Here is a 13,782-nt window from a genome sequence, read left to right as displayed (position 1 = left end):
AAAAAACATTCTAAAAACTACATGTTAAGTTGTCCATCCCAGGTCACTAGGGAGAAACAAAAACCAGCAACTGTCTGGTAGACACATCTCCACCCAGTGATCCCCACTGCCTAGCACAGGGGCAGTTTGAGGGTGAGGACTATATGATGGAAACACAGAGACAAAAGCTCACCAGCTTGGACTCAAGGTCGCTGGTTTGAGCAAGGGGTTACTCAGTCTTCTGAAGGCCTACGGTCAAGGCACATATGAGAAAGCAGTCAATGAACAACTAAGGTGTCGCAACGAAAAACTGATGATTGATGCTTCTCATCTCTCCATTCCTGTCTGTCTGTCCTTGTCTATCCCTCTCTCTGACTCTCTTTCTGTCTCTGTAAAAAAAAAAAAAAAAAAAAAGACTCAGGCCTCATTCTAGAGCTACAGAGTCAGAATTACCATTTTAACAAAACCCATCCAGGTAATTTGTGTTGAAATTCAAAACTCCGGCCTAGATACCCTCCCACCCAGCCCTTTCTTCTGGCAGTGCTTTGCTTCTGGTGCTGATATTTCAGTGTACGTTCTGGATATCGGTGCCAGGCACATCGTTAAGTGTTAAACGTTTTCTAGGTTTGTTATGTGCATATATTCAGAAAGCACAAAAATATCCCACAACACCTGTTCTACGCGGGGGCTAAGTGGAAATAGACTTGCAGAACAAAATGTAGCCCTGTAAAGGGTGTGAATGATTTTCTGAAATTTTGATCAAAGATTGTTTTCCTTTTTAGAATGGAGTAGAGCCCACTACAGAGCAGTTCTCTTCAAAGTCAGCGAAGCCAGGCGTATTATTAGAAACACCTGCCTCTGTGTGGCAACTTGTATATCCAGCCTGGCAGCACATCATTGCCAGGTTCCTGCTCTGTTCCTCACACTACCTGGTGGCACTTTTGTCCTCCAGGAAATAGTAGGTGGTTGGCCGAGGAGCGTTTGACCTCTGGAAGTTTCCTCTCATAATGTTCATCAACTCCTTCAAGCCTACAAAAGGGAAGTCAGCTCTTATGCAAAAAAATAAAATAAAAGAGTAGAAACAGCATCGAAATGCTGAAAGCAAAACTAGATTGTGACAGATAAATGTTATACAAGAGGCTACTCCGACCCTCTATAACTCCGGGCTAAGAAAGCAGGTTGTCTCCCACATTCTAGGCTGATCATGTTTTATTAGGACTTTTTTTGAATAAGAGTGTATTTGGAGGACACAGTGATTTGGATCTGAATGGTTAGGAAGAGGTGGCATGGCCACAACCATAGTTTTCTATTCGATTCAGTTGCTAGTCATTCGGGGGCAGCCAGTGTGAAGCCCCACCCTTCTCCTCCAGGCTGGGCAGCGCCAGCGGCACATCAGCAGTCAGCATCTGCGGGATTTTCTCTGCCCTCAGCGGTGGCGGTGGCGGAGGTCCTAGGATCAGCACTCTGGTGGAAGCCTTCAGGCAATGCCTAACTGGAGATGGTGTCTAAATGCCTCAGCCCCCTGGCCTTTCCGGTGAGATCACGGGAAGACGCATGTTCTAGGCTGGCTCTGGGAGGTGCTCAGCAGCACGAAGCTGCAGTCCCCCAGTGATACCTTGATACACACCTGCTATTGTTTGCCTTCCGTCCCTGTGTTTACTCCCTCTCTCCCCTGCCAGGGCTCCGTGCTCTTCCAGAACAAACTGCTGCCACTCCAACCCTTGCCTCGGGGTCTGCTTGTGGGCAAACCCACACCAAGACAAACTTTCTATTCCATCTGCTTTAGGATATTGGCAGGTATACAGTTCATGCCTTATATTCTTTCCTTTCAACTTTACTATTTTCAGTAAATAAAACTGGTTATGGTATGAAGAGTTCAAACAGCCTTGACAAGGTCATCTTGTTACCTTATTCATGAGACTCAGTTCACAGCTGGACCGCAAGGAAGTAAGATGAGGAAGGGGCGGTGTTCAAGATGGCGACTATAAAATGTTTAGGACAAAGACCTGTCACTGTTGACTATGAACAGCTCAGTGGCCTAACTGGTTACTAACCAGGGATATTGAATCCATTAGGATGTTTTCAACTGTAAAACAGGAGATGAAACTGAACACGGCTTACGTCAGCAAGGATAACTCCAGTATAAATCGGGAAGCTGCAGCAGCAAGAACCTTCCTTATTCTCACTTATCACATTTCACTGGCTAGAAGTATGGCATCAACTTGTCAACCTATGGTCATTGGCACCAGTTCAATGCTAACAGGAATCCCCACTTTGGAGTGAAGTGAAGAAGGAAACTACAGCGTGCAGTGCAAACAGTTCAGTTGTGACACAGCATAGCCAAGGAACAGATGGATTGTGAAATAGCAGTGCTGTGAGGCAGCCCTGGGGCCAGGCCCCTTTCAGGCTAGACAGTTCTGCTTGCTCTGCTCCGTTGTTTCAGTCTTCAGTCTTGGTGGACACAGAACAAGGTGCTCCCCAAACCAGAGGAGAGCAGGCTTATATGGACAAGAGTCCCGCTCCTGATCCCTGATTGGTACAGCCATGAGGACTCCAATTTCTCACAGTTTGATTGGTCCAAAAGGCAATTATCACAACAGAGCTGCTCTGATCGGCTAGAGCTGTGCAGCTCCAATTGGATGAGGAAAGCCACCGTCCTATTAGTTGAAATAGGATTCCAGGAACTCATTTATAAGGGTTGGCTCAGTTGGCAGAAATACGGTGCAGGCAGGCAGTTCAGGGAATGCTTCTCCCTGAGTTGTGGCTTGTGTGAGAGGCCCCTGTGCAGAAATAGCTGCTGGGCTCCTTTTTTTTTTTTTTTTTTTTTTTTTTTTAATTTGAGCCCATTTAGCCACCAGGAGCCCTTCGTAGTAGGTGTCTTTCCCCCTCAGGTTTCACAAACCCATTATAAAACCATGAATGAAGCTTATAATCAAGACAAACCTCCTCTTTCTCCATGTTCTTTATGTCTACACCAGGTCATAGGCATGTCAGCTGTAGCGTGCGTAACAAACCATCCCAATAAGCCTGGGTAGCTCGGCCCGCACCGCTGACCTCAGCTGCTACACACTAGGCTTGACCGAGTAGCTTTGCTCTAAGCGATAGGTCTACAAATTGGTCAGGTACTCTGTTTCACCTGCATCTCATCCTCCTTGAGTTTCTGCCATGAATTTCTGCACTGGTTACTATATTACTGTATCACTTGGTGTCTCCATATAAGTAACCTGTCGCAAGTGAATGTGGCAGGACACTTGTCAAAGAAGGGTTTGCACAGGACTTGACTTTCCAGCTCTAGCAGCCCATGATTTGTGGTTTGTGGAAGAAAACTCCGCAGAGTGTGAAAGTCTACACAGAAGTGTCATTCTCAACTGTCGTCCTTGGTTCCTGCTTTGACTCCGCAACCAAGGTAAGTCCTAGAGCTCATCTGCCACTGAAAGCTGCCCGTGTCTGAAAGAGCCCGGATACGCCTAGTGAAGTGAACTGAGCGTGGGGTAGGGTTCTTGGCGAACGCTGCACGGAGGATGCGCGGGTGGGGCTGGAGGCGGCTCCCAGCCAGATGTGCACGGTCCCTCCCCGCCCTCCCTCGCGCACCGATCCCACTTCACCCGCAGAGGAGCTGCTGCGTCCCGCCCAGGGCGCCCCCAGCTCTCCAGGGGCCGAGAGCGCCCCAGTCCCAGGGCCGGCCTCCCTCTGAGCCCCGAGCCCCGCAGGACTTCGCGAGGAGCTCGGAGGCCCCGAGCAGCCAGCCAAGGAGAGAGGAGGTTGCAGCCCCGCTGCGCCCAGGTCCCGCACCCTCCCGGGAACAGGAGGAGGAGCGGCCGGCGACAGCGGCAACAAGGGGTACCCCTGCACAAAGATGCCGTGGCCCTGGGCCTTTGCGCTCCCTCTGCTGCTCCCCTGGGTGGCAGGTGGGGTAGGGAACGCGGCCAGGTTAGTGACTGGCGATCGCTCCCCGTGGGGCCCCTACTCTTTGTCCCCGCGCGCCGGTGTGTGCCAGCTTAGCCAGGACTCAACGAGGATGCCAGTTCCTGGAGCGCCCACGGGCTTCGCTCCAGCTCCCTGTGCGTCCGCGGCACCCCACCCGACCACGTCCTGCGGGTCCGGGAGGAGGGAGGCTCTGCGCGCAGCCCCATGGGTGTGTTCTGGCTTCGTGGGCTGCAGACATCTACCGTGGGGCCGGGTGTGTGAGGGCCTGTCTGTGGCTGGGTGGGTTCTGTGTCTGTGCAGTTTTGTGTTTCCCACTCTCTCCGAATGGCGCCAACTGATTGTCAGTCGCTAGTTTTGCTGGGGAAGGAGGGAAAGAAACTGGGGAGGACGCGGACTAAGCGCTCACTGGGCTGAGCCCACCGGGAAGGGGGCTCCTCTACTCAGTGCTTTCTGATTAGTGTTGATGAACTAGAAAGAAAGAACACTGTTGTCGGATGAAATAGACTCATTCATTCTTGCCGCGGCAGTTCAGAATCTGAAGCTGTTGCTGTACTGCCCATAACCTTTTCTAAGCCCTGAAGCCTATTTTAGCAGAGATCAGCAAAGCCACTTAGGAAACGCACACTCATATCGTGCGCCCTGTAGACCTGGCACTGTTCCAAACGCGGCAGGACTATTAACCCATTTAAAGCTCCCATAACTGCAGTGTGTGGAAGGTCCTATTATTGTTGTAGAGGAGAAAAATGAGGCTCAGAGAGGGGGGGAAAGGTGCAAGGAGGCATGCAGCCAGTAGGTGACGGCCCGGGGAATTGAAACCCAGGCGTCCTGGCCCAGAGTCCCTGCTCTTCTCCAGTGACTAGGGCCACCTTTGGGGAATCACTCACTGGGAAAGGTTTCCCGGTTCCCTGGCTGTGATGTCTTGCTTTCTGAGTGTCCGCTAGAGCAGGGCTTCTCCACTGTGGCACTATTGGCCTTTCAGGCTGGGATTGACAACTATTGGGGTGTTGTGGGGGGCTGTTCTGTGCATTGTAGGATTTGTGGCAGCGGCATCTGTGGCACTTCTACTCACTAGATGCCAGTAGCAACCTCCCCAAGTTGTGACATCCAAAAAATGCCTGCACATTGTCCAAGGTTCCCTGGGGAGAGGGGACAGAATCACCTTCTGCTGAGTGGGAACCACTTCAGTTGAGATTTTTTAGTGGGCAGTTCCTGTGGAGAGCAGGCTGAGAGCCTTGCTTTGGGACATGGTCCAGGCTTCCTTAAGGTGAGCCTATCTGTGTTTGGTTTATAGAAAAAAGCTTTCATCAGAGTCTGCCATAGTATTCAGGGATATTGAAGTTCAAAGAGAACAAACCTCAAATCAGGTTCTTAGAACGGACGTTCACAAGTTTCAATTTTCTTTTCGTGATAAAAATATGAGCAGGTGTCATTTGCTCATGAGCAGGTTGTCCGGGAACGGTGGCGGTTCTCGCATTGCTAGAAAGCCCAAGTGCTCTTTGGAGATGAGATTTCTAGTTCTCTAACAACCAAGAAGTCGAGCTCCAGGATGTCACTCTCAAAGTGCCACCAAATTAAATGAAAAGCTGAAGAGCCCAAAAATAAACCAAAGGGAGTTCAAATAGAGAATCCATGGCAGGATTCTGCAGTTTTCAAGATGTAAAATATGGTTTCTTTACACCGTATGAGGTTCACCCGTGGGTGTGTTTTTTATCTCAACATGCTTGGAAATGCACCGTTCTTAGTCAACTCCAGGCTCCCAAGTTACAGGGACACACTAACATAAAAGGCTAGACATTCACTGCAGAAAATTATGTCTCCTGATTATTTTCTGACGTTTCACAACTTATAGCAAAAACTGCCCCCACTATAGGTTTTTAATATAATCACCAATTGTTTTTTTAATTGAAAAAGTGCCCCCATAATTTTAGTAACCTAGAAACTTATATGCCTCTTAAATGGTGCTCAGCACATAGTGCACAATTAATGCTCGTCAAATGAATAAATCATTAGCAGCATGCATTTCTGTGGTCTTACACATCGATATTTGGCTTGAACCCCAGACTTTCTATATGCCCTTTGGGTATTGGGACAGTTTAGATGCTCTAAACCAGCTTAGTCTGTTCCTAGCTTCCCATAATACCCTGCTTCTATCACAATGCTCAGTACTCTCCCATAGTACTCCATTTCTCCAATAAACCCATTCTCAACCATAATCCCCTCCCATAGTTCTCTGCCTCTCCCATACTCCTATTCTTATATAATTCCCTGCTTTTCCCATAAGACCATTCTCTACCATAGTTCTCTGCTTCTCCCATAATCCCATTTTCTCTCACAATTCCCTTCTCCCACAATTCTCCAGTCTCTGCCATAATCCTATTCTTACCCATAGTTCTTTGCTTCTTTTATAATCCCACTTTATAGTTTCATGTTTCTCCCACAACTCCCTTCTCTCCCAGTTTCCTGCTTCTCCCAGAATCCCACTCTCACCCATAATTCTCCATTCTCATAATCCCTTTCTCTCCCATAATTCTCCATTGTCATAATCCCATTCTCTCCCCATAGTTCTCTGCTTCTCCCATGGTATCATTTCTCACATAGTTCCCTGCTTCACCCATAATCCCATTGTGTCCCACAGTTCTCTGGTTCACTAATCATTTTATATCCATTGCATATTGAAATGATAATGTAGATATTAGGTAAAATATGTTATTAAAATTGATTTCATCCCTTGTATAGTTTTTGAAATGTGGCTACTAGAAAATTTTAAATGCCATCATGTGACTCTTTCTATTGGACAGTGTCAGACTAGAACATTTGTTGATCTGAACTCTAAGCCCTAAGTCTGGCATCTTTTTGCCTTGGTGACATAAGATAGATATGTTATTAATTTTGATATGCTTAAGATTCAAGTTTGGAGCAACTCCCTACTTAAAATATATTTCTGCTATACATTTTTTTCTCTATTGAATTAAAGTGCAAGTAATGTGAGAGAGGAAAGAATGACTGTGTTCATACAGAGGGTCTGCACTCATGGTTTCCTGTCTGCAAACCACACTCTGCATGGAGAATTGATTCTTCTCAGAGCCCCAGGAAGTAAACGCCATTGTAAGAGTTGACCACAAACTTAGTAGCTTAAAATAACACAGATTTGTTATCTGATAGTTCTGGAGGTCAGAAGTCCAAAATGAGTGTTATGGGGCTAAAATTAAGGTGTTGGCAGGCTTGTTCCTTCTGGAGTCTTCAGGGAAAAACAAGTTCCTTGTGTCCTACAGCTTTTAGAGGTTTCCAACAATCCTTGGCTTATGACCACATCACTCTAATCTCTTTTTCCTTCATCACCTTGCCTTTCCTCTGACTCTTAGTCCTCTTTCTCCCTTGGAGAAGAACCCATGTGATTATAACAGGCACACCCCCACTCCCCACCAGATAATCCAGGATGATCTCCTCATCTCAAAATCCTTAATTTGATCACATCTGCAAAGTTCCTTTTGTAAGGAACTTTGTAACTGTAAAGTTACACTCAGGTTCCAGAGAGTAGGAGGTAGACATCTTTTGGGGGGGGGGGACATTATTTAACATTCCACAGGAAGCTTGAGCCATGAGTTTGTTGTTTTAGATTTATAGAATAGATCTTATTTTTAAACATGGTTTTAGTGATTTGTGAATGGTTGGCATGTCATTTATTTCTTTATTCTTTTTTTTGTGAGAGAGAGAGGAAAAGGAGAGGAGAGAGGGAAAGTGGGAGAGAGAGAGTGAGAAAGAAAGAGAGAAGTATCAAGGCATTGTTCCACTTGGTTGTGCACCTCATCGATTGCTTCTCATATGTGCCCTAATGAGGGCTTGAACCAGTGACCTCAGGGTTGAGCCCACTACCTCGAGACTGAGCTAGTGACCCTGGGATTGAACTAGGCACCTCAGCACTCCAGGACAATGCTCAATCCACTGCGCCACCTGTCAGGGTTATTTCTTCTTAAAACCAAAATTTGTGGGAATATACACAAAACTAAAAAGCTGAGTGTTTATAGGAAATAGTGACCATGAAATGTCCAATTACAATATAGAAGTTATTTCTGAGCAACTTTATTTAAATTGTTTCATTGGCTTAGAAGGCATTCAAGTCCTATTTATATGTGATTTATGTGTATAAACCACAGTTGTATGGGTAAACATAAAATGAGAATAAGTATATTATCTAGTCTTCATAAGTCAGGTTGGCATTCAGAAGATATTGTTGAGATCCTACTATGTGTCAACATGTTTCACTATGATTTCAATCAATTCTCTCATCATCCCTAAGAAATAGGTGTTGTGTCTATTTGACAGACAATGGGAAGGCGAAACTTGAAGTGAGATGATTTCCCCAAAACTGCATTTGATTTAGTCTTCTGCTCTAAGAGCAAGGACATTCTAGTATAGGCATACCTCATTTTATTGTGTTTCACTTTATTGTGCTTTGCAGACACTGAGTTTTCATTGACATGCGGGCAAGACCTCCACCAGCACAAAGGTTACAGCTCACTGATGGTTAGCATTTTTTTAGCAATAAAATATTTTTAATTAAGATATGTACATTGTTATTTTAGACATAAGGCTATTGCACACTTAATAGACTGCAGTATAGTGTAAACATAACTTTTATATGCACTAAGAAACCAAACAATTGTATGAATCACTATATTGTGATATTCACTTTATTGTGGTGGTCTGGAATTGAACCCATAATCGCTCTGAGGTATGCCTCTATTCCAAATGTATCCCCCGTCCAAATTGAATACATAAACGCTGACGTTTTTACAAAGTGCTTTCACACACATTATCACCAGTGATCCTGTTAGCGTGACTCTACCCAGCACAATCAAAGAACATGTGTAGAATAAGTGGGAGTTCCTGCTGCTCCACCCCCCTAACACCACCACCTTCCCCTTTAAGTTTACGTTATCTCAGAAGCAGACTCAGGCCAGGGTTTGAGTGTACATGGCTTATTTGGGAGGTAGCCCCAGGTAGTTCTAATAGGGAAGCCGGGAAGTGGGACAGAGAAAGGAAAGAAATGTTATATAAGTAAGTTACCACTATGATTGAATCCTGCTGAGGAATTCTGGGAGATAGTAGGGCATGAGCATCAGAATATGAATCCACATAATATAAAACAAGGGAAAGAAGGCAGGTACTCCACTGCCTAATTTGTAGCAGGTATTGCATGAGAATGAATGGATAGCTGTCAGGATAGATACATACCTGCAAAAGGAATGCAAATAGAAGGCTTTGGCCCAAAATGCAGAGTGAACTGGCCAGCATCTGGGGTCATGAGCTCACTGGCTGCCAAGCAGCAGAGAAGGCAAGCTGGAACCAGGCTGTGTGGAGCCCCGTATGTCATGCCAAGGAGTTTGGATTTTGCTCTCAGAGCAGTAAGAGCCAAGCAGGGTATGCAGGCTCTGTGTTCTGTAAAGATCATGACCAATTCATATTCATAATTATCACACAATTGCACAGAATTATCATTAAGGCAATGAGCCATGTTAACATTTTTTCTTTCCTAATGTGCATAATGACAGTGTACCTATAATTCATGGACTCTCAGCTTTGGTTAATATGAATGCAAAATTAAAAATCAAAGTATTGGCTCTGGCCAGCTGGATCAGTGAATAGAGCATTGACCTGGTGTATGGACATCCCAGGTTCAATCCCCAGTCAGGGCACACATGAGAAGTGACCATCTGCTTCTCTCAGCTTCTCTCCTTCTTCTCCTTCACAGCCAGTGGCTCAATTAGTTGGAACATCAGCATTGGCCCCAGACTGGGGATTGCTAGATGAATCCCGGTGGGGTGCATGCAGGAGTCTATCTCTGTTTCCCCTCCTCTCACTTGAAAAAAATAATAATAATAAGTAAAAATCAAAGTACCAAAGCTGCAAACACTTTTAGAAAGATCATCACCTTGCTCTTTTTTTTTTTTAAGATTTTATTTATTCATTATAGAGAGGAGAGAGAGAGAGAGAGAAGGGGGGAGGATCAGGAAGCATCAACTCCCATATGTGCCTTGACCAGGCAAGCCCAGGGTTTTGAACCGGCAACCTCAGCGTTTCCAGGTTGATGCTTTATCCACTGCGCCACCACAGGTCAGGCACCTTGCTCTTTAAGTATTTTCTTTGCTTGATTTCTGGGCACCGTATGTATTAGTTGTCTATTGCTATTCAACAAAACACCTAAAAACTTAGTGGTTTAAAACAATACGTATTATCTTGCAGTTTCTGTGAGGCAGGAATTTAGGATCAGTTTAGCTGGATGGGGCTTGTGGATTTTCACTAGGTGGCAGTCAAGTTGTTAGCCAATGCTGCAGGCATCTGAAGGCTTGACTCCCACTGGAGGATCTGCTTCCAAGATGGCGCACTCACATGACAATGGGGGGGAGGCCTCAGGTCCTCGTGTTATGGACCTCTCCATAGAGCTGCTTGAGTGTCCTCACGACATGGCAGGTGAGTCCCCTCATAGCAAGAATTCCAAGAAAGAGAATAAGAAGGAAGTTGCAATACCTTCTATGTTGTAATCTCAGAAATTACTCTCCATCATTCTCACCGGGTTTCCTTTATCTGAAGCCCGTCCCTAAGTACACTCCACATAAGGGGAAGGCATTAAGTTTTATTTGTGGAAGGAGGGATATCAAAGAATTTATGGCCATATTTTAAAACTAACACACCACACGTGCTGGTTTTCCTCTTCCCACACTGGTTACACCTTCTCAACCTCTCCTACCAGCCTCCATTTCCAGAGATCAGTGTGACCTACTTTCTCCCTATCTGCACCCTCTTCAGTCCAGTGCCTCTAATACTATATCTATATGCAGATTATGCAAAATAGGGATCTCAAACCACAGGCTCTCACTGAGCTTAGGACATCTAAAACAGAATTTTTTAAAAAATACTTTATTGATTTTACAGAGACAGGAGAGAAAGGGGAGCATGGAATGGGAAGTAACAACTCATAGTTGCTTCATGCTAGTTGTTCATTGCTTGCTTGCTGTATGTGCCTTGGCCAGGGCAGCCCAGGGTTTCAAACCAGCAACCTTGGCATTCCAGGCCAAAGGTTTATCCACTGTGCCACCACAGGCCAGGCTAAAAACAGAATTTTGATGAGCTCTTCAGAACTCGCTGACCCCCGCCTCACCCTTTCTCCCTATCCCAGAACAAAAGCATCCAAACCCATTTAAGCCCCAAACCTGGGCATCCCCGCTTGTATTCGGTCTGGTGCTCAGCCCTGTTACCCACCGTGCCTGAAGTCCGCCGGCCCTCCCCTCCCCTCCGCCTCCACCTCTGCCGCCCAGCCACATTGCCATGGTCTCACCTCGGCCCGCAGTAACTTCCGTTTGCTTCTGCTTTTGCCTTCCCCAGTCTGCAGCCCAAAGTGTTGTTCTTAATTACAATTCAAATCAGATCATGGCAGCCCTCTCCTTAAAGCCTTTCAGTGACTACACTGGATTAGGAATACAATCCGTTCTATTTACAATGGTGTGGAACGGCCCGCCCGATCCAACCTCTGCCTATTTCTCCAACTCCATTTTATGTCGTTCTCCCCCATGTTCACTATGAATGAATGAATGTGGTGGAAAATAAATGTTGCTGTCATGCTAACGCTGGCTTTTTTGACCACCTTCCCTTCCTTGTCTCAATTCCTCACTCCCATATCCATCTGCCCTTCACCTCCTCAATAAACCACTTGCGTTCAAATCCTTGTCTCATGGTCTGCTGCTGGGGGGAGTCTAAACTAGCACACTCCTCTTGCCCGATTTCTGCCAACCTCCTGAGCTTGGAAGATAAGTGAGAGAAATAGAGGAAGCAATGGAAAGTTCCAAGTTTTGCCCTACCACTCATGTTCTGGGGACTTGAAGATGCACGCTGGGACTGGGCAGCTTGATAGCCTATACATTCAGGTAGGTGAGAGGCTTTAAGGTATCCCTGGGCCTGTTGGACTTGGACTTTGTAGAACGAAGATGGATTGAAGCCTAGAATTAATCTTAACTCTGTAGGTATAACAGACTTGCCATGCTGGGAACGATGAAGAAAACACAACAGAAATCAAAAACAAAAATAAAAAACCCATCACAGTTAGACTTTGTTATTCCTATTTAGAAAAGAACAATTGTTTCATTTATTTGGCAATATTTAAACAGATCTAAACATCAGTAAAAGAAGTTCTAACTTCTCCATTTGTCTGGAAGAATATCATGAAGTTTCCTGGAACTATAAGCAAGCATACAGGGAATTCTGGCACAGTGTATTTTTGCAGAAAACGAGGAATCCCATGAAGAAATACTACACTACTTACACAATCCCTGGAATGTTTTTAAATTAACTTCAGCTGTGGAGACGGCGATTTTCTGATTCATTTGATCAATGGAGGAGACAGCAGGCTGTATAATGCATTCAGGATGCTCTGGTGGCTCAGTGTTTTAGCTCGGAGTTCCGCAGCTCAGGGCCTCCTCTCCACAGAGACATGCTCACCCACATCAATCTTCCCTGCCTCAGGACCAGGTTCCCTGCACCTGCTATTGTTTGAGAAGAAAAAGGGAGGGGGAAGGGGAGAGGGAGAGGGAAGCTGGCTTAGCCAGACCTCCCAAGATGGCAGAGGACAGAGGATGTTGGGATCATTTTTGTCTAAGATCAGGGATTCTTTTTCTGGGTTCAGAGACTCCTTTTTTCTTTATGACCTCAGATTTGTCAGGTTCCATGGGGTTGGGTCAAACCAACCAAATGCATAAAAGCTCACTATACTCAGATAGCTGATAAATTCCGATGATTGATACTATGCTGTAACCATGTATCCTTGATCACTCCAGAAGGCATGGGTCTAATTTTATACATTTTTAAAATATATATATGCTTCACTAAATAAGGACCTAAATGCAATTGATGTAGATAGCTTTGTAAGTATTTTTTGTATGAAAGGATTCACATATAAGGACAAAATCGTGCACTGGACTTTAAAAAAAGAAATGGTTCTTGAAATACTACTACTGCATTGGTCATGATAGGCTAACACTGCGTCAGATACTTTCAAAATCTCAATGGCTGAATACTGTAAAAGTTTATTTCTTTGCCCCAAAGTCCAAGGCATGTTTGAAAGACAACTGCATGCCTTTATACGGGGCCACGCTCCATCCATCTTGAGAGGCACCATCTTCCTCCAGTTTGGCAGAGTCTTTAGTCAATGGGTTGATGGAAGAGGAGCACATCAGGGGTCACTTGGGGGTGTTGTGAGCAGGCATGGCGGTGATCTCCCACATTCCATTGGCCAAAACCAGTCCTGCGGCCCCAGCTCACTGGCAGGCTGGCTGGGAAGCACAGCGTAGCTTTGGAGACACAGATGCACCTTGATAAGCACTTAACCTTCTCTTCTGTGGCCATTCAGTTGCAACATATGAAATTAAAACTCTTTGGCCTCTTTTAACTTTAAAAATGGCAGTTTCGTATAGTTTAACCTACTAGTTTATGGCCCTTATCCAGAATACTCACAACAAGATATTAAAGAAAAATAATAATTGACTTAGTGATGGGCAAGTTCATAAATAGGCCTGGTATTTGAGAAGGAGAGGCTGATGGGAAAGTAATTTGAATCATTTGGCAACATTAACATGGAAGGGCACGGGAGAACTATGTAGAAGCTAAAAGTTAGGGCTGTTTTTAGCAGTTTTAAAAAGATTTTAGAAAGCAGTATTGTCAATGTCATCCTTGCTGATGCTGGATTCCTTTCTTCCCCTCAATAATATTGTTTCAATTAAAACAAAAACATTTATCATTAATTTTCTTTTTATTCACAATTTAAAATAGCTGCACATGTGCATTTAGTAAGAACTGGCAAGCAGAGAATGCAGAGCTCAATTTCAG

General features: G+C 45.1%; 1 protein-coding gene across 2 annotated transcripts in view; it reads left to right on the top strand.

Annotated features, from left to right (window-relative positions):
• The first annotated feature begins 3,571 nt into the window (after positions 1-3,571).
• EGFL6 (EGF like domain multiple 6) overlaps positions 3,572-13,782 on the top strand; it is a 54,502-nt gene continuing 44,291 nt past the window's right edge. For both annotated transcript variants that reach the window (XM_066249253.1, XM_066249252.1), the window contains exon 1: positions 3,572-3,909. In XM_066249253.1, coding sequence (XP_066105350.1) covers positions 3,836-3,909 — 74 coding nt within the window. In that variant the 5' untranslated portion in view covers positions 3,572-3,835. The remainder of the gene's footprint in view (positions 3,910-13,782) is intronic.

This window comes from Saccopteryx bilineata, chromosome X (assembly GCF_036850765.1).
Source record: "Saccopteryx bilineata isolate mSacBil1 chromosome X, mSacBil1_pri_phased_curated, whole genome shotgun sequence".
In the NCBI taxonomy this organism is placed as follows: Eukaryota; Metazoa; Chordata; class Mammalia; order Chiroptera; family Emballonuridae; genus Saccopteryx; species Saccopteryx bilineata.
The sequence above is the reverse complement of the archived record's forward strand: the minus strand, read 5'-3'. Positions and strand labels throughout refer to the sequence as shown.